The 27,079-nt window shown below is 37.8% G+C and overlaps 4 protein-coding genes across 4 annotated transcripts in view; 1 reads left to right on the top strand and 3 right to left on the bottom strand.

The window, feature by feature from the left end:
• LOC107192474 (lachesin-like) overlaps positions 1-17,847 on the top strand; it is a 55,667-nt gene extending 37,820 nt beyond the window's left edge. The window contains exons 5-6 of the mRNA XM_015581736.1: positions 9,660-9,828; positions 17,741-17,847. Coding sequence (XP_015437222.1) covers positions 9,660-9,828; positions 17,741-17,847 — 276 coding nt within the window. The remainder of the gene's footprint in view (positions 1-9,659; positions 9,829-17,740) is intronic.
• Positions 17,848-21,102: 3,255 nt separating this feature from the next.
• Positions 21,103-22,201, bottom strand: LOC107193297 (NIF3-like protein 1). The gene is made up of 4 exons (XM_015582701.1): positions 21,926-22,201; positions 21,734-21,848; positions 21,498-21,662; positions 21,103-21,412 (listed from the first exon to the last, which is right to left on the bottom strand). The coding sequence occupies exons 1-4, from the start codon at positions 22,199-22,201 to the stop codon at positions 21,144-21,146; spliced, it is 825 nt and encodes a 274-aa protein (XP_015438187.1). The 3' UTR covers positions 21,103-21,143.
• A 223-nt stretch (positions 22,202-22,424) lies between these two features.
• Positions 22,425-24,120, bottom strand: LOC107193282 (probable cytosolic iron-sulfur protein assembly protein Ciao1). Its single transcript, XM_015582687.1, has 3 exons — positions 23,971-24,120; positions 23,107-23,568; positions 22,425-22,973 (listed from the first exon to the last, which is right to left on the bottom strand). Exons 2-3 carry the CDS (start codon positions 23,560-23,562, stop codon positions 22,425-22,427), a joined length of 1,005 nt encoding a protein of 334 aa, XP_015438173.1. The 5' UTR covers positions 23,563-23,568; positions 23,971-24,120.
• Positions 24,121-24,499: 379 nt separating this feature from the next.
• On the bottom strand, positions 24,500-25,462 carry LOC107193314 (exocyst complex component 4). The gene is made up of 4 exons (XM_015582718.1): positions 25,176-25,462; positions 24,944-25,105; positions 24,693-24,862; positions 24,500-24,607 (listed from the first exon to the last, which is right to left on the bottom strand). Exons 1-4 carry the CDS (start codon positions 25,230-25,232, stop codon positions 24,517-24,519), a joined length of 480 nt encoding a protein of 159 aa, XP_015438204.1. The 5' UTR covers positions 25,233-25,462; the 3' UTR covers positions 24,500-24,516.
• Between the last annotated feature and the right edge of the window lie 1,617 nt (positions 25,463-27,079).

Raw genomic sequence — 27,079 nt, 5'->3', positions numbered from 1 at the left:
ATGTATAATTCATACAGACTGAAACCATCCCCCGCTCTGTTCCAGCCCCATTTTTTCTCGTACATCTGTAGAATTTCTCTTGGAAGGCGTACACCGAGAGATTCCAAACGTGTCCTGGTAACACAGTTTCATTCCAGCGAATTGGAACGGGCCCGATCACGGGATCGCTGGTTTAGCATAAAGTCGGTGGATGAGATACGGGTGGATGGGATTTTATTTCGTTGCACAGAGTTTACGCGGTTCTGCGACCGCGAGTCCATGAGTCTTCATGTTTATTTGAATAGGTGACCTGTTAACGAGATAAATTCAATTGCAGTTCCAAACGGTTGAACGGATCGAAAACTATTACGTAACAAGCTGGGGTATTTGGTCCTATCAACCGTTAGACTGGCAAGTTTTCTTATGAATTTTTTTATTTTCGAGTTTGAACTTGTTTACGCAGGATGTCCCAGAAATGTTGTAATTCCTTGGAGGGGATGATTTGAAACAATTTTTTCCTTAGGAAAAAAGTTCTCCGTGGCTTTGTTAACGAGGTATTAACGAAAAGATCCGCAGTCTGGTTATGACAGTGCATTTTCTCAGATCTTTTAGAACTGCATTGTAATATAAAAGGTAAAGAAACTAATTGATTTATAAATTTGTATATTTTCAAAAGTTTGTCATGTTTATCGTTCCGATGGAAACAGATATACCTTTGTCGTCGATAGTTCTAATGTTAAATAACTATTGAATAAAAATAAAATATTTGAAAAATATTCATGGGGTTTCTGAGACCCCAATTGACCAGTTAAGTGTGAAGTTCGGTTGGGACACTAGATGAACACGTTGCTCGACGATTTTTTCTTTTCGTTGAGCCACTCCTCGTTTTTCAGATATTTCGAATAGTACATATGGAGTGATTTGGTAGTATTTCGAGACGGAGTGTCCATTTTTTCCCCATAGGGGTATTAATGGTTTTGTGGAAAAAGCTACGTTGAAACGGAACACATGCTCGATGTGTCTGTGATTTATTTAAAATCCTATTGACCGGAAACTGATAAAAAAAAAGACTGGTGCAGCTTTGTGGTTCGCGTGAGTGCAGCTACAGCACTATCCGTGGTAGAGTAGACCGAAAATTGTGATACTACAGGGGAAAAAATTCGAATTTTAATTCAGCGAATGAAATACCTTTTTTTATATACAAAAAAGCTGTTTACATTGTGTAGTACTTATATCTCTGTAGAACAGTATTTGACATAAAATTACAAATTGTGCAGGATTGTAACCGTGGAACGGCGAAAAGTTCGAAACGAAGTAATAAACCGGTAATAAAAGATCTCTTGGCAAGAAAATAAGCAGTAAAAGTTAATATTGGGTCACTGCATCAGCTTTTTGTCTTTCTCATTCTTATCAGATATAAAGATTGTATCTCGTTCCCCAGACTTATTTGGTGCATATGAAGATAACTATCTGTGGTTGTGAGGCAAAACAACATAACTCACACTTTCAAAAAATTTCCGTTTGAGCATTAATTGAACACTGCAATATAGAATCTCTGTGTTTATCAGAAAGATTTGAATAAAAACAATTTCTTTTACTCTTCAAAAGGGATTGCAATCTGACCGCTGCCCAATATTTCATTCGTGTGTATTTGATAAAATAACGTAAATCCAGAAAATTTTAGTTTGACAGTTCTGTGTGACGGAATTCTAATTTAAAGTTTGTATTGATGTTTTGACAAAAGTAACATGTACTTCACTTAACATAAATAATGTAGGTACACCTGACACGATATTATCGAACGTTTACAGGAATTATTTTGTATTCCTTTCATTTTTCTAAGTTCGAAATTCTTAAGATATTGGTAACAGAAAGAAAATTGGTGTTCCAAACATTATGTGTCTCGAAAGTGAGAATGAAAACATTTGACTTACACCGTTTTGCCTTACAACAATGGAAATAGTGTATGAAGGAATGCAATTATATCTCCGGAAAATCAATCCCTAATACTAATATATTTTTAACATCATTATTTTTGCATCAACTTAATATTTGTCGATCACCGAACACATCACAGTGTACCCGATCCCGACACTTTTTAAACAGCAATTATCTGCGAACATCGTTTATTGACTCATAACTCAACACAGCTCATCCGTAATCCACAGATGAGTACCGTAAGTGAAAATATGGGATATCTCGCGAATAACAGGCGGAGCCGAAAAAAACACGGAATATTCCGCGAGCCCGCGGTCAAAGGTATTAAAATGGATGAAAAATGAAATCACTTTTTGGTCCTGGTTGATTTTAAAAATATGAATTCCCCCTACCGAAACCTGTCTCTCTCTCTCTCGAGGTTCAGATTACCACCGACACGTATGTATTTGCGGCGCACGGGTAAATCAAATCATAGCTTTCGAACGTTAATTGACACGGTGTAACTCGACCGGAAGCAATTCCATCACCGAAAGTAACTATATAATATAAAGAATATTTTTCCACAAATTAATTCTCCACCCTTGAATCCCCGCAAAACGGAATATCGTAATAAAATCGTTTGAAATATTCGTGATACCTCGACAGACGAGTTAAACGGAATAAAAAAAAAAATCCTGTGCACCGAGCAAATCGAAGGTCGGGCGTGATTTAATACCATATATTGAACCACCATTCGTCCACCCGTGAAAAACCCCGAAAGGACAAAAACTGGAGGATCCAGCAAGGATATCAGTGTCTGGAAAACCCATTAGAGATATTATCAAGCGTTCCTTCGCGCGGGAATATTTCACAAGACCAGGCGGAAGGAGGAAAACTGTGAGGGTGAGGTGGTGGTGGTGGTTGGTTTCCAAAGTCTCTCGGCGCTCAGAGGCTCATTTGCATAAAACGCACCTAATTACGGAATAACACTGCTCGCGGCCGTTTCTCTCCGCGTGGCGAATGGAGGGGGAGGTGGGCCACGCCGCAGAAGGTTACTCGATGCTCCGAGTTTTAATATTTCCTGAAAGGAGAGCTTCTGGATATTAGCGCCAACCAACCCCATCCCCTTTCTGGGTTCCTTGCGAATTACCCGGGGCCCGGGGCCATCAACGCCCTTAGGTGGATGAACGTTAACGGACAAAACTGGAACCGTGGCGAGTGCCGAGCGAGCGACCGTACGAATAATAACATTTGCGTAATGCTACCGGTGGATGCACTCGCGGACGAGCGCGCGAGCGGGTGCAGTGGAAAATTGACAAACAAGAGGGGAGAAGGGTGGTTAGGGGCGGCGGTAGCCCGGAACACGAAACGCAGTCATACGAAACCATGGAGCTCGAAACAACTTCCGAGTTGCTCTCTAATGGTAATGGATACCCTGTTCTCTGTTAGTTTCCATGAACGCGCGGGGATCTACACGTCCGTAGCTGGATCGTCTTTCGAACGCCACAAGTAGAGCGTCTTTTCTTACTACTCCCCCTTTTGGTCTCTGGTGAACCGAGTCACGCGATGCAGTCCGGGGATTTGAACCCCTTGAGGCATTACTTTTAGTTGTTGTTTTTCAATTTACAGGTGAAAAATGGAATAGTAGTGTTTGTTATATGGGTAACACCCTTTGGTAAAGAAAATATAAATTCACAATTTTATTGGGAAAGAATTTTTAATTTTATACTAGGGGCTTTGCTACGTTAATGCAAAACACGTAAATAGTATTGAACGACATTAAAATCTTCGTTTGATCGCATTTTTCATACCCACGTAGCACATGACGCCTTGAAGACGCCCATTTTACGGCTATTTTAGGTCTAAGGCGCCTTTAAGCCGTCTTCAAGGCGTCATTGGTCGTCAGGTGCTAGCTATTTTGATGTTACTCCGACATCTCAAGCTAAAATTGATTTTTGCTACAAAGAATCTTATCGGTGTAAATGCATAAACATCAGCAGTCTATAAATAAAAATGCAGGAATAGATTATTTATGATGAGAAATTAGTGTTGCAGCTGCCTATTACGATTTTCGGATGGTTCTCAAATCAAAATTGTGAACTGACAAAGAAAGTCAAGTATATGAGCGAATTGGGCTAATTACAAAAACGGTCGATGCGATTGTTTATGGTAATATTAGTTGTGTGCCGAGATATATGGAATAATGGAAACTTCCTAAGAGTAAACTTCTTGTACGAGCCTTAACATTTGTTACAATGGTAAGAAACAATTAAAAATGTAAATTAGTTTGATATACCTACAGGGTGTCCCACTTAGGTGTCGCCGCGAAATTTCAGGACTTTCCTTGAACTTTACCAAGCAAACTGTTAGACGAAAGTTGAACTATATTCAAATGTGCACAACTTTCGTAAATTAGAGTTTCTTTATCTCCTTTTTTTCAGGGATATGGTCTCTAGCCGTTGTTTTTTTTTAAATGAAATTACAGCTACTAAAATCATGGGAATCGTAAGAAATCCAGCGACTATACGTATCTTACCGAAAAAGGCACAAATAACATATAAAAAATCAACAGAAATTATGCAACGTCGCTGTTCTATTAAAACCTGATCATCGTCATGGATAATAAATTACATGCATATTGTTATCGTTAAAAGACTCGATATTTAATTTACGTACTATTACGTAATATTACATGACTCGATTAAATTTAGTTAAATATCGAATGTATTCGACGTGGTGAAGCGAAATTTAATATATTACTCTCTTTCATTCAGAGTCGAACATTTTTTTTTAATTATTCAGGACGAGACGGTAAAAGAATTCTGTGAAAAAATTATTAGGTTTAATGATTAATTCTGTCCACTTTTTCTCAAAGCGGACATTGCTACGTAACCGCGTATCGATCTACTACCCCTTCTTCATTTTTAAACTTCAGGAGAACGTTTCATGCACAGACTATCCAAAAAATGCGTCGACATTTTTGAAAAAAACTATATTTCGTAATTTAACGTAAGCTAATTTATTCCCAGCCAAAAGGTTTCCTAATATTAAACCATATTAATTAAGGATCATTCTATTCATTAAATATCGCGGTAAAAAATTCACGTTAAACCACCGTGTATTTTTATTTACTATCTGGAGCCAGAGGACCCTCGAAACCGTCGCAATTAAGCAACGTTCGCCCCTCGTAATCGCGATGCGTTTCCTTTTTTTTCGACCCCTTCCTCTTGATTTTTAGGGAATCGATATCGCAAAATTCTTGGGGAATTGGGTCGTCGACGAACATTTGCACGCTGATATATCGATTAATTTAATAAATTGCTGTAGCATGCTCGGGAGCATGAACATAAAAAAAAAATGAAGAAAAATTGAGAAAACAAATATTCGTTAAAAATATATCCGAGGGGAATCGCTCGGAGATCGCGGGCCGCCGATTCACGAACAGCATAATCGAGATTCAAATGTAGTTTCGAACCACTCGAATGGTACGATTTAAGCGGAATCGCTTTATCAAGGCATCTCATTGTTTTCAAAAAGCTCGCCCCGCCATTCGTGCGCCGTTCATTATCTGGCTTCACAGGCGGCCGACCGAAAGTGTTGAACCAGGCCGCACGTAATTAATAAAACGGGCGAACACTATCCCGCGAACATCTGATTTGATTCATAAGAAAAAAAAGAAAATACTTTATTGTATAAATACACTGATTTGAGAAAAATTTCGAATGTACTAGATGTACCGATAAGTGAATCTACGGGGTTTGTACATAGACTCAATAAGGAATAGAAATACAGACTTAAATGCAGGGTGTTCTGTAAGTGGTAGTGCAATTCTTTCTGAAAACAAAATAAGTCAGAACTATTCGATAAAATTTTTTGATACACGATTTTGCTTTCGGAAACTAGAAGTTCGAAAACTCGTTGGTTACTCACGTTTCAGAGTGCGTTCGATACCATGTCTGACTATTATTCGATATTTCTACTTGCTAGGGAGCATAGATCGTGTTACTGTATACTCCTCGTGTATCCACCGTCGACCTCGCAAACTCCTGTCTGTCGGTTTATATCAAACTTTAACAGAAACCAAATACCGTGCGGCAAACAATATTTATAAACACGGAAAGAGTTATAATATAACACCACTAAATACGTGTGTCGACATATCATTAAAGTAAGGTAAATATATAAATTCGAGTATGCAGGTACGTCGATACTGAATAATTACTGTGGTTGACAGTCGATGATGAAAATCTGCCTATAATTCCTTCTGACAAAACCAATGTAGCAATGCGAAAACATAGTGTCACTTTAACAATTTTTTATAGATAAATAATAAAATAAATGGAAGGTTTTATTGTACATAAAATAAATGTTTAGTTCTGGAGCCCTACAAAAAAACTTGTTTTAGGGAGGTACTCTGGGTCTTGCAGCATAAGTACCGTAGATTTGGACCAGGAAAACAATCAAAATTTTTTTTATGATCTATATAATACTGGCTGCAGAAGTACCTACGAATTTTCCAATTTGTTAAAAACTTCTTTTATTGTTAACATTTTTTCACGAAATTTCTTTCCTGAAAATGAAACACTTTTTTGAAATGTCCACCTTTCTATAAAAGGCAATATTTTAAAATATCCGTACGTATTTGTGTAGTCAATGTCATGTAGATCATAACAAAATTTAGGTTTTTTGTTGTAGGTTTAAATTTACTTCCGCCAAAAAAAGCTTTATCTGTACAGCATTTAAATACAGAAAAATAATTTCATACTCCATAAAATGTGTACAATAAAGGCCTTTGGTCAGTATTTTCATTTATTTCATTATTTATCTAGAAAAAATGGTGAAAGTGATGCTATGTTTTCGGATCGCTAGAGTGGTTTTATCTCTTAAGTCTCCGCTTCGAGCCCTTCGTTACATAGAAGTGAGTATTCTCATCCGTAATCCATTCCAGCGTTGCTCGTTGGACGCACATGTGCGCTCAAAGCACTCAAAGGATTAATAAAGTGATATTTAGAAACTTTCAGTGGATGGAAACGCGATTTTCCCGTATTATTCTACTAAACATTTATACTGGAACATGAAAGAAATTTTATTCATTGTTTATATATTGCGAAATCGTATTTAGGACAATAAAATATGTGTTCCGAAGTGTGCACTGAAGAATAGAGATTACAACAATCCCATTACTTGTTAATATTCTGTCAGGTTGCGTTCGCCAGTAACAAGTGGCGGATAAAGAACTAAAAAGTGGAAAAATTGCAAATGGAGGCGTATGTAAATCGGTCATTGTTACTTTGTGAAACGGGCCTTCGGTCTTCCGGCGTTTCAGCTTCAACTCCCTCGAACAATGTTTGTTTACGATATTTTTTATTCGTGTTTCGAAAGTACTCCGTGGCTTCGTTTAATTAAAAAACCCCGGTTATTTCTACGATTTCATCGTGGTTTACGGTAAACTCCATCTCGCGTTTCAGTCTTCACAACTTCGTGCTGTTCGAAGTTATATTTTATGTTACTTGTTTCCAAAACGCAGCTGAAAATATGTTAAAAATCATTTTTATTGTTTCTGGACACAAGAGCCACATTATTGTAATAACAAAAGAACTTCATAATTAAATTGTGTATATATCTATAAATTCCTATTGTCAAGGATTATTGCACAAAATCTGTGCTTATAGATCAAATTTCTGTTGTTTAATATTTATTACGTTGGAAATGATACGAAATCTGATTTTCGTTGAGTTCTCATTGATTCTCATACATTTGCATACACCGTTAATACACTTCCGTCTGCCGCTATATAGATTGTCCATCTTCGGAATTACTTTCTGTGAATTTCGTATGATAAACTGGATGTTAGCTGCAAACACCGGGTAACAATAGCCCAGCTAAGACGGAGACACAGCAAACTTACGCATTTGCATACAAACCCCTTCCAGTTGTACTATATGAAACTTAGTTTAAAAGTAGATCACGTGATCGCGGAATATGCAAAATGTACAATCAGAGTAGAACAAAACTTGATATTAAATTCCGTAATCCATCCGGTCTTCCACGAACCCAGGTACTCGAGTCGTTCATAATTATTGGTACACTCCTCAGTGTCAGTAACGTAATATTTATGAATCACCCTAATATTTCGTAAACCAATGTTTCACATTGGTCATAATCACGTTTATACATATATCCTTAAATTTACACACTTTACATGTACGTATCTCGTCATCCTTACGTGTACCTAAGTAACACTAGACAGGCCTCATTTCTGTCTTCTAACACGACGATAAACATGACAAACTTTTGATAATTTACAAATTCATAAATTAACTAATTCCTCCACTTTCATATCGTAATAAAAATTGCGAAAGATCTGAAAAAATATACTATCATAACATTTTAAATATTAAATATAAAAACGTTAAGAACTAATCGAGTACTGTCACCGCTAAAATCTGAAAAAAATTCAAATCCCTCACATGGTCCACTGAACAGCTTAATTACAGATCCACACGGTACGATTAATATTCAAACTAACCTCGCAAGATGCTCGTTCTTCATTCACGAACCCCGTCCCCTCGAAAAAAGAAACAATAATTCACCGCGGTCACGCGTAAATTCACCCCCGTGTCGACGCCTGTTTACTCCTTTCCCATTGGCCCCCACACCCTCCCTCTTCCCGCCAACCAATCGAATCCACGGGACCGGTCGATGCTCGCGATGTTTCCGCTGCCTGCCCTCTCGAAACAGTAATTCGTTTCAATAAATTGATAATAAGTTTCGTTCGCGCCCGTTGACGCGGAAATATCGAGATTCCCGTCGATTGCGTCGGCTACGAAGGATTTATTAAATGGGCACCACCGGGGGTGGGAGAGTGGGTGGGATTTATAACCGATCGACTGGCACGCGTTACCGGCCCACCGTAAATTGTAATCGTTCGCATCCCCCAGGGGGAGGGGCTGATTCCGTTCGGTAAGGTTTATGGTAATGAGGGCTCGGTGGCTTGTTAACAATTCCGTTCGAACGCCGTGGACACACACTGCTGCCCCTCCTACGGCCCGTTTCATTAAAACGCTTCGATTCCACCACGAAGGACAGTTGGAATGGCATGGAAGGGGGAGGAGGGTGGTTGGTATAATTTTATTTCCTCGCGAAAACACCATTGGCGAGAACGGGAGACAACTCAGGACGAGATATAATCGTTCCACCTTTCACCGCCTGGAAATGCAATTTTCCTAAGGGTCGTACACACACAAGGGAGCTGGAGGATGGAACGGGGTAGGGGTGTGTATTCCCCGTTCGCTTTACCCTCCTTCTAACCGGTGTGTCCCTTTGGCTGTTTTGTTTTCCTCTTCTCAAGCCTGTAACTTTTTTTCCTGTTTCTTTTCGCTCGAGGTACGAATATTTACCGTTGGTCCCCTGACAAATTTCGCGTTCCTGGTCCAGAAGGGGTGGTGGACTGGAGGCGTGGGTACGGAGATTCCATTTAACCGCGGATAAGCGAATTTCCGGGCAATTCGGTTTCTGGTCCCGGCGAAATAAATTCGTTTCGGCCGGGGGAAAATGAGATCCAGCTCTGTTTTTCGCCTAACGAGCAGCCGGACGAGAATTCGCTCGAACCTTCGTCGTCCATCCCTCACCACCACCCCCTCCCCTGCCCCTTCACCAAACCTTGTTCTACATGGTCCCCACTACTGACGAATTTTCGTTGTGCTGACCTTGTTTTTCTTGTGTCTCTGTCTCTGTACGTCTGATCTTTGCCCCCGATACAGATGATCAACTACGACAGTCCGAGGGGCGGTGTATCAGTGATCACGGAGAAAGGAGAAGTTACAACCTCGTATCTTCTGGTGCAGCGTGCCCAGCCTGCAGATAGCGGACAGTATACCTGCCATCCGAGCAACGCTAACACGAAGACCGTCTTGGTGCACGTGCTTAATGGTATGTATGTAAGTTTTGGGTGAAAGTTTAAATCTTGTCGATTGGTGGAATCTTTCCTCCCACACATCTCCCTACGGTTTTATCGTTTCGCCAGTCGAGACTATCGTTTCACGTTTTTTTTTCCTTTTTTTTTTTTTGGTTCTATACAGCTGGTTAAATAGCGATTCGGTTGAACAGTGGACATGAGAGAATTAACGTGACGAGGATTTTGTTGGAACGATGGTGCAGATCAGACCTGTGCATAGGGTAGTTGAAATTATATGATGAAGGATGGTAGAATGAATAGCGAGTTTCTGTGGCGGAAATATTTTTCAACGCGGAAATTTGAATATCTGGAACGAACGTTGGTCTTGTTCGTTATATTATTACGTACAGTACCAGTCGTATGTGTTTGATCTCTCATCGAAGAAAGATTTGGCAAGCTTCGTTTTATATTTCATTTTGGGGATTATCAACCAATGTATTCGTTTTATCGTTGTGATTGTGAAGGAACGTGATTCCTTTGGAAAAATTGGAATATTTTTTAGTAAACTTAATGGGCAAATACTTATGAATGTGTGTCGTATATATAGAATTGTTTTAAAAGTAAATTTTTCTTTTATGTTCTCCTGGCTTGATATAATACTTTCATGGGTACTTTATTGGTTGTAGATGGGAAATCCTTCGAATAGATATATTTATCATCGGATAATGGAGTAAATCGTTTGTAAATATTCTTTTATTTAGAATTATTTTTTTGATCGTCTCATGCGTAGTGTGTTGTGCATTACACGATAAATTAATAACACATTATTGGAATATTTATTCGCTTAAATTACACCACTTAAAACGAAGTAATTAATAACTTCAAGTTTTAATTACAGTTTCAGTATATTCTACAACAGGGTAATATTAAATTTTGATATTATACTTCCTGTTGTAATTATCGTTATTAAATAAGAAATTTATAACACCGAAGTTTAATCATAGTACCGTTATATTACACGGCAGAATAGCAATAAATTATTTATGTGAGAATAATTTTCGTTTAAATGTATCATTTTACATAGAATCGTTTGTAGTTGGAATTTTAACTGTAGAATAGTATGTTGTTGAATATTATGCTGTAGAAACATGAATTTATCAAGGATCTTCAGCACGTAACGTTGCTACCTTGTATTTCGCAAATATTATTAGACGAAATTATTTCAGGAATGCTTTCAAGGATTAAACTGAATTTGTAAAAGAAGAAAATAATTCTTGTATAACGAATCACCCGAAGATCATTTAAAATTAAATAAGACAATTTACAAACTTAGTAGTCGAGTCAAAGTTCCGTTCTTTTTAATTAATGTCCAGGTCTGGAGTAAAGTACTCGTTACGTAACTGTTAGGGCGGGGTCGACCGGCCAATAAACAGTGTGTCCAATGTTTTTGCACATCTGCCAAAATTTTTATCGACAGCCCGAAGATAAAGTGGGATATAGCCGGCTGGGAATCAACTGACCGATCAAGGTTATCCTTTCAACTGCAATGAACTCCTAAAACGAGGACAGATTCCACCACATCTCGAACTTTAATTACAAGCTCGTGCAAACCCCACATAAACTTTCTTTTGTGTAATATTTTTTTTTTTATAAAACCACAGCACACTAATCGGTTCAAGCACGAAACACGATAAAAGAGGAGGTAAACCTGGGGGTCAGCTCCTACTAATCAAAAGAAAACAGAGGGTTTAAATTTGTTAAACAGGGAAAATTATATTATTATGTTGAATTTTCAGTTAATGTGCTTACTTACTTAATTATCACCAACCAAGTGGAAGATAAGACAGTTCTTTATTTAAATAGATTATCACGAAGAAGGTATTCCTGGGAAAATGAAACACTAGTATACATTAACCCTTTGCACTCCTAATTTTTTCTCAATTTTATTTCCGATAACTCATTATTTTAGATGTTTTATTTTAACTGTACTTCAAAACACAGTTGATTGATAGAACCAATTTAAACAAATTTTTTTAATCCTCTAATGGTAAGGTCCGGGTCGAATCTCACCCGAGTTATACAATAGTTTTTTTCGTGTTGCCCCAGTCTATTTTTTATTTTTTCATTATTCTTACTTTTAAAATATTTTATATTATTCAGTAAACGTTTTATACTTATATTATTATATGTTACATAACTCAATTATTATTCCCTTAAGGTAACTTTTTTTACCCATTTGAAATTAGCTGGGGTCGGATTTCGTCCCCACCTTGCTAAGTACGACCTCAACCTTTAATTACTAGCATGGGGTCATTGTAATTTCGATGTCTCCATAAATGCGTAATTCGTATAGCTACTAATTAAGTGTTCTTTATGAGATTCTGGTAATTGCTGACCCCATGCAACTAGTTACGCAAAGAAACCTATATTAGGGTCCTACAAGACCCCATCTCGAGCAATTTTGCACAAAGGGGTGTTCGAGTAATTAAAGGTTAAAGCTCACCTTACCATTCGAGGGTTAAATACTGTAAAATATAATACATATTTACTCTGGCAATTTTAAAATGCCAATTGTGACTCGACATAGGAGTACCTATGAATAAAATCGACATCGAGTCACACTCGACAAAGGAGTTCAGAGGGTTAAATATTACGATCTCTTAAGTCACCAATACAATCCCAAATTTCTTCCTAACTCAATTGACAAAATCCCAACCTCTCGAGTAGTCCTGCAGATCAGACAATTACCTTCTCCACGGTTTAAGAAACATTTCCATCCAGGAATATAACCAGAGATCCCTAAAGTCACATCCCCCAAAGCGCAACCCCTCAGCCGATCTTGAGCAGCCACTTAATTTCCATCAGACTAGATGAACCCCGCAACAACACACCTTTTTCTATCCCCTTGATCCCTCGATCAGGAAGCACGAGAAAGAAAAAAAAAAGTATATCATCCTCTTTCTCTCACAAAAAAAAAGACGATCCTCTCTCTTACAAAAAAAAAAAAAGAAGAACCCCGTGCAACATCTGTTTGTTAAGCAAATGTTGCCGTGATACCGATCCGCCCGGCCCCAGGAGCACACTCTGTATATCGATTTTATGATAAACCCACCTCTCCCCTCTTCTGGTCGGGCCAGAACGCCAATAGACGTTTATCTATCTCTGTCGTTCGTGCCACGCGAGGAAGAGAGGGATGGTCGTCCTTCCCCCGAAATCCCGAATTCTACTTTCTAAGGGCGCCCAGGGCAAAACCACGCCATCGAACGGACGCGCAACAATGGCTGAGCTCAGCTCTTCGCCGCCGTCGCCTTGCAGCTTCCCCCGTGAAATCTCTTTAATTACACTTCTAGCTCGGCCGAATGGTTTTTGCTAAGACCGTTATCTTCTGCCAAGAGACCGATCGGGTTCATTCGTTTAGCCCAGCTAGCTGGCCAGACCTGGCGCGGAAATGTACGAGCGCTATGAAATACTGTCGGCACTTTTTTTTTCCCACCCACCACCCCACCCCTTGCTTTGGCTCTGGAAGGAGAGGGGGTGGGTGGGGTAGGGTGCGTGCTCAGTTTGCCCGGAGAAACACGATTACGACAACGAAGCAGTTTTTAACGAGAATTCATTAACGAAGGCCTGTTAATTGAAACTCGCGAAATCTCCCTTCTCGCTCGAGCGAACTTTCTTCCTCCAGCCTCCTCTCTGTCTTCCGTTCCTCAACCAACCACCTCTGTTCACTGTGCTATTTCCCCTCCAGTTGTTCCGTTTCGATGGTATTCGTTAATTCGTCCTGGCCGAATAATCCTGGAATACGGGGCCACCCGCGCACGCGAGCTGTAACGGAGGGAAATTTGAAATACGCTGAACGAGCTCGAGTTCGAAGGGAGGGGGGAATGGAACGATATATCTTGACTTACGGGGGAGTGGGAAATTGAGTTTTCGAGGTGGTGAGTCTTGCCTGAGACACTGGGTTGCTCCTTTAATTGCGCCTCGAGAGAGAGCAGCTTATGAAGGTGTTCGACGACACGGTAAAGGGGATTCTTATTTGCGATTAGTGTATGTTTCGTTTTTTCTTCCTTTTTTTCTATTTTTACCTTCGAGTTTTTTTGTCTATTGGACTGTTCCCTCCTCGATTTAGTGAAGGGGAGGAACAGGCGAGCATTAATACGAGGAAAGTTATTAATGAGTTGGATCCACAGAGGGATGATTCTATCTTCCTCTGTGATTTGTAATTACCGAGAAATCACTCGTGAATGCTAATCCGTGGGAAAGTTTTCGTTGATAAGTTTCGCGACATCGATGAATCGGTGTGTCTTCCTCGGATTTATGCGTGGGAAATTGTGATTGTTCCGAGTTTAGTCGATTTCTTGCAATTAGGACTCTTCTTTCGGTTCCGTTAATTCCTCTTAAATTGTAGCTACATGAATGACTGATGAAATTATCGACAGTCATTTGATAGATACTCGGAACACTCGAACTTCTCGAGATCGAAGCACTTGCAATTGACGGGAAACGCTAATTAGAGAAACGTGTCTAGATCGAGTGAGTTCGTAAAGTACTATCATATTCCCCGGATTACTGCTCCTATCTGAGTCTCATCAGTCATTATTCAGTAGACACTGTAATCGTTGTTACAAAAATTGCTCGTGAAGTTAACCCTTTCATTCCCATATATAGTCTATAGCAGACAACATATAAATGATTCACAAAAATATTTTCACATTTTGAAACCGTCTAATGCCACTTTTCATTCGTTGCCATTTGACAATTTTTTTACTTTTATCACAGTAATATATAATAATTCTGAATACAATATTATTATTCGTAATAAGACCCAATGTTTCTTACCTTCGATTAATAAACCTTCTTGCATATTTTGTTTATAGAAAGAGATTACAGTTTTGTTCAACACTTGAACTCCATCACATAAATAATCCATAAGGACCAATAATGTCTTATTTTACAAAAAGTATTATACATACTAACAGATATAGAAAAATACGTGATACTAATATTTTATTTCATAATTTAGAATACCTAACCTTATGGCAACAGTGGGAATGAAAGGGTTAAGCGAGAAAAATTAGGAACTTCTTCGTTATCACTAATTCAGGGTCGAAAATCTATGAATGTCGTGAAAATAAATGGAATACATTTTCCACAACTGGTCGCAGACAATCGTACTCGAAAGTAATGCTCGTTGCTGTAATATCGAGCAGTAAACTCCATCCGAAGGATTGTCAATAAACAATACAGTTAACTTAGCGTTCAGTGGCAATTCAACTTCTCCGAACTTCCCCCTCGAAGTTCAACGACGAACTTAAAGTGGAGTACACAAAGTTTCGAGCGGCTGATTGCTATAACCAATCAGAAACGACGCTTTAAAAGAACGATCATTTTGATCCTGGTTCCGATCGGTCGAGGTTTAACGGGGCGAAGCTACGTGATCTATGTATGTATTCTAGAAGCACCTCCATGACATACCGTGCACGTTCGAGATATTCTGCTTCGGTATCAAACAGAGTATATCCTGTTTTATTGCATCGATATTAAAGCTCGCAGGTTCTATCGGAATTAAACTGTTCCACGTGAACTGAGAAACTTAACAGAACACCTAGACTACCGAAATGTGTGGAAATTCAGAATTTTAAACGTGGAAGAATTGAAGCTTAGTCAGAATTTTAAGGTAATAGAGACTTTTTTCTACGGTAATAGTAACGCAAAAGTCGTATTAAACTTTATTAAAAATCCTTTAATCTGCATGGAAGTTACTGAAAGTGGTTATATAATATTTCCCACGTAACCAGATCGTGCTATATACAATCGCATAGTTTATCAGTTTTGCATTTCGTTAATGAAAATTATCAGCTCGACCAACAGAATTAATTTATAAATCAATACGATGTCAAGTACCGAGAAGCCGATTATTTTGTACACTCGGTCCTAAGTAGAGGAGTTGAGAGCTTCGACGGTCTCTATTGACGGAAACAAGTGGAAGCTTATATGGAATCGCGAAGAAACTCGAAACTGGAGGTGCAAGGATTCCGTTCAATATACCGGGTCGCGCTCGATTGGCAATAGTACCGGAAACTGGATGATTTCACCGAGCAAAAATAGACCGAGAACGGTAAAACAATATCTTTTTTGCTAGCTGGAAAATTCTCACGAGAAGAAAATCCAGTTCGAAAATTCATGGAATATTCGCTTGGTCCGATTAGAGACTGCCAACGTGACCGCTCGTCTACTCGTTACGTCAACTTGCGGTAGAAATTACGGAAACTGTCGAAAACATTCGTAAAATGTTAAAACGAAAAAAATATCCTTTTCAGTTTATTCTTCGCGTGGCATGTGAATTGTTGTACGAGACGTAAAGAGTTTGAAATTCATTATTTACGATGGAAGACGAAAAATTCAACGATTCTTTTCTGGATATTCGTGTTAGCACGTTATACGATAGTTTAACCCGTGGATGCGCTCCACGGACTTCACGCTGATATTAGAGTTACTTCCACTTGTTTGACCACGGCAATCTCATTCTACTTGTCAAACAATGGCGGCTTTATTCTACTTGTCTGACAACCTACGGTCCCATTCGGTTTGTCTGGAAATGTCGGTTTTATTTTACTTGAAAACTGCAGCATTGTTCCGTCTGGCTATTAACGGTCTATCTACTTGCATTTACACGGGAATAGAAAATGTAACCGTAATACAAAATCAGAATAAATTTCAACAAGTAACAACATTTTCGACCTATAAAATTGTGTAATTTCGTTCTATATATAATTAAATATTCTTTTCGTCGTTGCGTGTAATGTAAAAAAGCCTGATAGATTTTTCACTGCTGTCAGAAGTAATACTGTCTACATCATCTCCATCGTGATTATATGTATATTAAATTCTCAACGCGTGGAATTCCATACAAGTAATCACTAGACTGCGAATTTTATCACATTATCTACCGGTTGTTATTTAACACCTTGACTGCCACGTTATTCAAATATGAGTGACTCGTACACAGCAAAAAGGTTGGATTATTTAATTACAAAATATTTGTGTACATTTAATATCACAGTATTAATCAAAAAAGAACCAACAGCCTCTATAAACTAAACGCATATATTTTCGACGATTTATGACTTAAAAATAAAATAATGTGTGCCTGGCTACGCACAGCCTTTTTCACTGTGGCAGACAACGTGTTAATCGATTTAGTAGATCCAACAACCAAGACCCAACGAACTATGTTTAAACAGTCCAATCAACAATTTCTTCTTTAACCCTGATCTAAGAGTAAATTAATACATTATCTATACCACTTATCCATAAGCACTGAAACTTAAAAGTCCATTAATAGGCTACCGGTCAGTAAGAATTAAAAAATAAACCACGTAACTCAGTCATCCTGGGTCCACGTGTGGAATTTACTGTTGCGATTGAAACATTGATTACGCGGTTCGTGGCCATTGATCGTTGGTTCCACGAAGCGTGTTAAATAGCTCGCAACAGGTACATTGTCAATCTCTCTCTCCTACATATTACGTTTCCTCTCGACCAAGAAACCTTCTACGAAAACATTACGCCATAACTTCACCGCCCAAGGCGGTTCCCTTCCAAAGTTGATCCACAAATTACACCACTACTCCATGTATATTTGCCGACTCCTCCGTAGAAGTTTCCGCAGAAAAGAAACTACCAGTTTCCCCAGAAAAGCATCAAGAGGACCAGTGTGTGTATGTGTCCAAAAAACATCCAGATTCACCTCCACGGAAATCCTTGGCTGCGTAATTCCCGACGAATCCAGTTTTTCTATCGTCCATAATTTCCCAGGAATGTTAACCATCGTCGTGTTCGCTGGACCCACCCTGTATATACCAGCTAGATACCAGGGAAACAATTCCAATAAGACGACGGATGCTGGTGGCACGGAATTCAATTTGAATTTTAATCATTGATCCGCAGGGGAGCATCCAGCGGCCATGCAACACGGCGGTCAACTCAGGCTCGCAAATCTGCCGTTCGTGCTGATCTCGACGACCCTGTTGGCTTTCCTGAATCATCGTTATTAAACGAACACACGGGATCATACGGGTTCGCATCATCGGTAAACCCCTCGATTTAAAGACGAACAATTTTAGTCGAAAAAACGTTCAAAGACCGAATTTTTTTGTATCGACGACTACTAACCTTCAAACCGATCGTCTCGACCGTTTATTGTAGATCGAGAAACAAGAAGTTTCGAAATTATATGGAGAATATTCTGAACGCGAGGAACACGTTATTTTATGGATCGCGATGGTTTTCGTAACTGTTTCGGAACGGTTTCATGTGAAATAGCGTCGGGACTCCGGTAACCGTTTTCTCCGGAACTGATCTGCAAAACCTCTAACCATCCGTGACTTTTCACGGGAACGACGACGACGTTGTCGCGGGTAAGAAAAGATACCGATGAAAAATGGCACGGTAAAGTGATCCCTGTTGCGTTCCGGTTGAAGGAACGATGGTGGAGAAAAAAAAAATGATGGGAAATGAGGATATATCCGTGTGAAAGCGCGAGGAGAAATAAGATGGGAACGGTGGAATTGGACCAGACTGCGGCACGATCCAGTGCTGAATGTATTATAAGGAACAAAAAAAAAAATGTAGTCTGTTGTAACGAATAAAATAAGCGATAAACGGTGCACACCGAGTGTCACGGGATCGAGGATTCAAAACGTGTGAGAATGCAATTTCTTTTCCGTGAAACGCGACCAAAACGAAATGCGTGTATAACATTGGTTATTCGTGTACACCAACATGGCGGCCATCTTTACCGAGTACAAGCTCGGATCGATTATTTCCACGCGTAACAGCGTCGTGGGATCCACATTCGTGAAAATGCTTCGGTTCGATCTTGATTCTGTGACACTCCGCGGTCAAAGAAGCAATCGATGTTAAGGGAAAATAAAATGTAATAAAATAAATGGTTCGTCGAAACGAATCGTTCGATACCGGATGAAGCGCCATTTTTGTTTGCTGTGTTACGGTTTAAACGACAATATGTACACTGTACTTGCCAAAAAAAAGAACACGAATTATCGTTGACATGGGCTAATAAGAAAGTGTTTAAATAGTTCTGTTACGGACGGGTATTCACCGTCCCGGTATATGTATACGCTATGTTCGACCCACCACAGGACGGAAAGGGGGTCGCCCGGAATTTGGTTGGCTACGAGATGAGGCGGACGCCGCGAGCGTGAAAATCGTCTTCCACCGCGTAAATTGAGAGTTCGGATTAGAGGTTCCGAAATAAATCTGGATTATCTCTTGAATTCGAGCCTGCGGACGCGCGCAACCAGTCGCAGTTTTCGAACGAACGCGAACAATAGAATGTATTTCGATGGTGAGACCAGCTGCTAGGCATAGGGCGACGCGTTTGAAAACGTTTCGAGGAAAACACAGGCACGAACGGTTCTGTTCTCTTTTCACTTCGATAATTCCCTTTGTTTCGTTAACTGAGATATACATACGTGAAACGAACGAGATGTTTTGCGCGACGAAGATCGAATCTGTATACCGGACTATGTTCGTACTAGAATCGTGCGAATCTACGGTAGAGATACGGGTCGCTGTGACTTAGGAAATTTGACTGGTATAGGGATTGTCAAGAGGATGCTAGTTAAAATTTAAGAGGTTGAACTTGTAATCGTTCCGAATATTTGGGTAGTAAAGACATCCCAGATGCCACATGACGCCCAATGACGCCTTGAAGACGACTCGAAGGCGCCTTAGACCTAAAATAAGCGTAAAATGGGCTTCTGCAAGGCGTCATATGCTATCTGGGATCGATTTCGTGGAGTTTCCGAGGACAGCTCAATCAACACGTTCACCGTCTCTGGGTGAGCAAGGATAGCTACCACTGGAGAGTCACCTAGAAATTAGTCGAACAAATCCATGGATCCACATGTCATCCTTCGGATCAGCCAGATCCACGTATAGATTCCAGGGTAGACTCCAATTTGATTTACCGTACAGGTCTTTGAAACTAGATTCCAAATCGACGTGACCCACATTGGAATTCGAAAATTTTCATCGAAAGACCAGCACGAACCACCGCCAGTTGGTTACAAACACCTGCGTTAAAATCAACCTGGTCCTCGGATAGGTTATAAATTCCTAGGTCGAAACCGGTTGACCCAGTTGTCCGGGATGGTGAACGCGTTGGAATCTATTCTAAGAGGAACATAGTCCTGACCTAGCTGATCGAGACTTTTAACGATATTAGCGACAACCAGGAACCAGTTACCGCAGTATAGAAAACGTTAAACTCGAAACGTAAATGAATAACCGTGTAACCGTTTCGAATATACGGCGGTGATGCTATCGATAGAAATTTGTCTGTTGTTCTCGGTTTTCAGTTTCACGTTGTCTGTTCTGCAATACTCCTCTCTCGACGCGGCTGACACGATCCAGAATATTTGGGCATCTGAGCTCAGGGTATACTTCCACACCGTTATTCGGTGATGTAGAAATCGCAATTTATAAAGTGTTCATCGTGTATTACGCATTTCGTCGTCGATGTACACATACATACTACACGCATACAAAATACACTCATACACATGGGACGGGAAACATAGAACACACAGCTCGTATTAACGCGAGAAGTCAGTTGTTAGAGATGTACTTATACCTACGTTGTATCGTAAGTCAAGTTATAATTATAGGACTGCTACGGGGCGAATAGTTTTTCATCTATTGTTAAATGGGAAAAAAAGATGGAAGGGTCGAGGACGAAGACCCGTCGAAAAACTAAATTGAACGCGTGGACCTAAATTGAAATCGTTCCAATTGGACCAGAATAACGACTGTTGTACTTTCTTTAGATAAATTTTCAACGAATAAACGCCGACCGCGTACATTGTTGAAGTCGGGTTTTTTCCTTTGTAATCGCCATGCGTGAACTCTGAATGAATGTGAACGTTGAAGGGATGAGAGAGAAAAAAGTACGGGCGAGTGAAGAACCAACTGACGATATTTCAATAACCAAAATAAAGGAAATGAATTCTAACGGTTACACATGTTCAAAGATTAATTGCGAAGTAGTCTAAGCTCGTTACATAAAAAGAAAAAGAAAGAAAAGAAGCATAAACGCTGTTTCCGTTGTAGTTGAAAATCACTTTTGTTGAATGACACGCAATATACAATGATTGTTTTATGTAATTACTTCCCACTATTTCTTCTCAACTTTGCCAGATTGAAATAAAAATTGTCAATCCATAAACAGGAAGAGATAATTTATAATATTATTAATAAAATTTTATCACGTACAAGAAAAACAATTCCATCCCCATGTTTACACCGACTTGTCTTTCTTTAATGCAAGTTAAACGGTTGTTAAAGGATCTGCATCATTCTTAGATACAGTTATCACCACAGACTTGTTTAACATGTCATGCAAGGTGCACGAGAATAATTTCAAAAATCCACGTTCAGAGTCAGAATGGTTTGTTAATATCACGCTAGTTCCTTTGTGGACGGCATCCAGGACATCGTGGTGCAACATCTCTCCTGTGAGATATAAATCGGCAGGTACGTTTTTTAAAACAGACACCCCAGATCCAGCACAGAGCGCGACAGTACTAATAAAACCATCTGAAATTGTAAAGTCAAATTTCAGTATTTCAAATTTACCATTAGGATAACTGAAAAATAATAATGCGAATTATTAATTTGATACCTGTTTGACGAGCGCGTGCCAATCTAACGTGATTTAAACCAGTGCGCTGCTTCACTAATTGTACAGCTTCCTCAATGGAAATTTTTTTCTTCAAGCTGCATAATCTTCCAAAACCATACTCCAAATTATCACTATTCGGTTCTATGGGTTTGCTAGTATCAAGTACTTACATAAAAGATTCCATTAATTACGACACAGTCAATGAAATACTTGAATAATTATTAATTTAAATTTACCATTTTCAAATGCTGAAGCCAACCAATCATTCACTCCCCCTTTCACTGAATCAAAAGTGGTATGTGGACAGTACACAGCTATTTTGTTTTCTAGACATTTGGCTACAATTCTCTCCTACAGGAAAAGTAATTCAATACAAACGTTTTAATAGAAGACACATTTAGTAAGACAACAGTATAATAAATTATTACCTTCCACGAACGAGTTGTCACAGACTTCATAGGTGCAAATATTAGTGGATGATAGGTGATTATCATATCAGTTTTCAAGTCTAACGCTTCTTGCATAACATCTTCAGTTAGATCATTTGTTAAAAGAATATGAGAGACTACTTTTGATTCTGTGGGTTCAATGAGCAATCCCACGTTATCCCAAGAAGCTGCAAGTCGTAACTTAGCAAACATTTGTAATGCATCTACAACTTGCGTCAAAGAAACCCCAGCAGAATTAGGCTTTATATCACCCATTGTATGCAGTGAATTGTAATGAGAAATTATTGTCTTGTAACTGTGTCTCAGTACGGTAATACCCCTATACATTGAGATGAACCTAAAAACAAGTAACACAGCTAGGTGTATAATAGTTCCCAACATTTGATCTTAGAGCTAGGTAGGGATCTATCAAAATCACTTGTCATTTGTTAAATACGTTTATTATTAAAAAATATAATTACATAAAATAATAATTAAACTATTCATTATAAAACCAAATTTTGACTAAACCATCATCACTAGCTGATGCCAATTGTCCAGGAAGAATAGGATTCCATTGCACACAATTCACATCCTGTGTATGAGCATTGTCCATTGAACAAACCATTGTAAATGATGGCTGATGAGGATCAGAATCATTGTCCTCTTTGAATATTCTAATAATGTCATCACCACATGCAGTCACTAATAAGCCAGTTGTCTTACACCAATCAATGTCATAAATTGTTCTTGTGTGATAACCAGATATAGTACAAACACACTTCCAAACTGGTTCGTTATTTGTTGTAGCAATACCAGGTTCATTACCAGGTTTATATTCTTGCCATATTTTCACTGTTTGATCGTCACTACAGGTTGCTATTCTATTTCCACTTTTATCCCATGCAAGACTCCAAACTGTTGAGGTATGAGACGATAGTGTTGCCACACAAGACCAATCACTGTCTGCTGCATCCTCCTTAAATAACTTCACAGTGTTGTCATAACTGGCAGATGCCACAATTTCTTCAGTAGGATGCCACCTTACCTGGTAATAATATTTAATATGTTGCAATGTGCTTTTACTATCTTTAATTTCAAAACAACATATCAAAGAGAACTACAAACATTTGATCTTAAGGATCCATTTCTAATAATTAAAAGTTTTAATATCCACTTACCTTCTTCACATCTTGGGTATGAGCATTAATGACTGCAGCACATTCATATTCATCATCGTTCACTTCCCATATCCAAACAGATTTATCACGACTACAAGTAGCCAACAACTGTCCACTAGAAGACCAACTAACACTTTTCACCTCATTTTCGTGACCTTCTAATGTTGCATTACATTCAAATTGCCCTGATTTTTTGTCCCATACAGCAGTTGTTGCATCAAAACTAGCAGATGCTATATAGTTTCCACAAGGAGACCAAGCTACTTCTCTAATAGTTCTTGTATGTCCTTCAGTGAGGATGGTTTTTATGACCCATTTTGGTTCTTGTGGTCCCCATATTATAATGGTTTTGTCTTCACCGCTAGATGCAAGACATGTACCCTTGGAATGCCAGCAAACATTCCACACCCTTCCTCTATGTCCACTCAAAGTATGTTTTAATTCCAATGTACCCATTTCTACCTGCAACAACATAATGACTCTTTAAAGTTACCAAGAGAAGCTTGTACATTTAAGATAATGTGTTAAACTTACGTATCACAGATATTACTGAGGAAATGTAGGTGTGAAATGTTTGCACATCACATTTAATATCAAACTACCCCATGCAATGATCTTAAGTATGAAAAGGAAATGAAATGAAATGTTTGCACTTATAAAAATTATAAATGACAAGATGTTAGAGAGCAGTAGAGAGTGCTTAAATATAACTGTGTATCTTTCAACGAATTTGCACGAAATGATATAAACACAAAGGTTTAAAAATTAACCTGGTATTTAGTCATTATTTAATGAAATAATAATATGTTACACGTGAAAGATGATCCAAAGGAACCCATATATTGTGTTCAAAGTAACACTTACGATATACGTTTTGCAGGCTTTTTATTTTCACGTTGTGAAAAAGTGAATTATCAGCGAACGGACTAGTCTGCATATACTTTGAAATCAATTATCATATAAAATGTACTACACCAAGTTATAAGTGATAAGGGAATGTATCGTCCGTGAAATATCACGTGCGCCATATAACCATGAACGAAATCTTGACATGAAAAGAAATCATTGAAAATACAATTAAAGTACCTATTCTAATCCGTAACTATCACATAATTATTGGGTTTTACATCATTTTTTGTTCTTATTGAAATAAGTACAAGGTTCGAAAATATTATTTCTCATGGACAAACGAATGATTCTATTAAAAATGACTTCTTGGCGGGAAATTACAAACCTGGTCGAATGTGTAAAATTGAATGTTGGTTAACCATATTATTTTAATAACTGTCTAATAAGGAATTCGAGGAACAAGTTATTTCAAGATAAAGTACATTTTGCGTTTCATTTATTATTATACATAAATACAAAACAATTCAATTACAATTTATTCATATCTATTTATAAATATAATTACTGATCCGATGTTGCAGTATATGATGTAGACACTGACAATGCATCTGTGTCTGTTACAGGAAGTATTCGAAAAGAAGAGTCAGGTGTCCTAAAAAAAAGAAAGAAATGGTAATGACACTAATTATGTTGCATTCTTTGTAAATTTGTTTTTGTCAGGGAATAATTATACTTACACATCTTTTAGAAGATTTAGCACATGCTTGTGTTCAATTCCTTCCAACCACAAATTTAATAATTCCTCACGTTTACACCTCAGTAATTGTTTACAGGCATTCAAGTTCTCTTTAACTGCATGAATTTTCTCTCGAGAAGCTGTTACTTTTTCTGATAAAGCACTGAATATCTACAATGACAGATATTGTAAATTACATTATTCTAAGGCACAGAAACCTTTACATTATATAATTTATTCCCATGAACTTACTTGCATAACTTGTGCAAGATCCTGATCATGCAATGAGACTAACTCGTCAAGTCGCTGATCACTCTTCTTATATTCCTTCTCAAGTTTAGCTTTCTCTATTTCTCTTTGCTCATTTGTTTCACTTGCAGATAAAGCACGAATTACAGAAATTAATAAACCACTCTGAAAGAAATTTCAAATTAAAGAAAGAGAAAAATAATCAAATTAATTGATACAGGATACTTAAACTTACCGTTTCTTTCGTTGGTTTGATACCTCTTGGAGGTTTGGTGGGAGGTACTGAATTCATTTTTATTTACAAGGAAAACTACCAAAAAAACTGAAACTGTCGTATAAAATACTTGTTTTGTGCACAACGAAATGGAACGTTTCCAATTTTGCTATCAAACGTTTATTCACAGGTTATATTACGCTATGCTTAATTCGGATCAACAATTCGGAATATTTTACAGAACATTTAATGAAACAGTGATTAAAAAAGTGTTATGTATACGTTAAATGGTGTCTGTTTACGTTACACAAATTTTTGTTTGTTATATTACTGTCAATGTACACAATAAAGTTGAAAGTGACACTTGCCTACATGACAGCCAGCTGATAAACACACACACACATTCTCAAATCAGACTCCATCGTAATAACTATACTATAAAGGTTTAATAAATAAAAAGAAATAACTTATTGTAACAAGTTTTTTATTGGCATAACTTGATATACAACTTAAGATATATACGTTTTTAAATTTACTAAATAATTCAATATAAATTTTTATATATTTTTTAAACTCTCGCGATTAAAAATAATTTACAAATATTTTTGTACTGAATATTATTCTTTAAAACTTGTTCATGCATATAGTTTAAACACAAAAATTATTGGGATGCAATCTTTAATTGTATGTAAATAAAATGGAGTCATATAACAGAGTAAAAAATCGTTTTTAAATATATTTCTATTAAACATTTTTTTCTCAGATTTAAACGAAAAATAATATATATAAATTATTAGAAAACTATTTTAAAATCTGTAGTCAAATCCAGTAATTGCAAATATATGTCATTTAATAGAAATATCACAGAATTTATTATATAACTGTATCATGTGGTACTTTCAAGTCAAGGCCTAGTGTGTTTTACTTTATATGCAATCTTTAGTACAATCTTTAATAAACTTCTCTGAAAATCAAATACAAAGAAAGATTTTGTGCTACAGGATTTTAAAAACTTTAAACGAAGTTTAAACTTTAGTATATTTTTTTTTATATTAAATGTGAATAAAAAATATTACATTGACAACAGTAGTCTCATGTTGAACATATGTAGTATGTGGTATGCCAGTTGTCTGTATGTGTATATATATACATAACATACAGTTAACATTCTTCTTGTTAACATATAAAAGTTGTAGTACAAATCTTTTAACTTTGTATTTGAAATACTCTAATGTATTTGATAATGCCTCCCTATTTATTCTATCTTTTCCTTTAATAATAACATACTAAATAAAGCAATCATAGTAGTGAATTTAAATGAATCATTATCTACACCAGATAAATTATCAAGCTATTACTGTTGCGAATACCAATATCATAGGAACAAAGTACAGCAGAAAAACAAAAACAAAAATCAGTGCGTAGAACTCACGCGTTGGAAGTGAAACTTCTTATCATCAAATTTGATAATGATTTTAATAATAAAATTATTAAATATCAAAACCGTTAATTATTCTTAATGAGAATAACTTTTAGATTGTTCTCCGATCTACAAATGTGAATATACGTTGACATATAACTAAAAGTAGTTCCATTTCTGCCGTGTCCAGATTAGTTTTCGAAAATTCTAAAATATTATTTTTCACATACTGTTCAGATTACAGTAAATCATCGATGAGTATCATCAATCGATCAGTAATCATCAATGAGTGTTCAGACGTCATCCCCACCACTGGGCGCTTGATTGGTTCCACAGGGACCTCCCCGTGGTGAGAATGACGTCTGAACACTCAATGCCAAGGAGCCTTCGAACACTCATCGATGATTTACTATACTTTGTCATAACCAGTGAACCGAACGGCTCGAGTGTTCCACTCTCACTCACTCGCAATATCCGTTTCGCTCGGCGACCGATAGGTAGCCTA

Source organism: Dufourea novaeangliae, unplaced genomic scaffold (genome assembly GCF_001272555.1).
Source record: "Dufourea novaeangliae isolate 0120121106 unplaced genomic scaffold, ASM127255v1 scaffold7, whole genome shotgun sequence".
Taxonomy (NCBI): Eukaryota; Metazoa; Arthropoda; class Insecta; order Hymenoptera; family Halictidae; genus Dufourea; species Dufourea novaeangliae.
The sequence above is the reverse complement of the archived record's forward strand: the minus strand, read 5'-3'. Positions and strand labels throughout refer to the sequence as shown.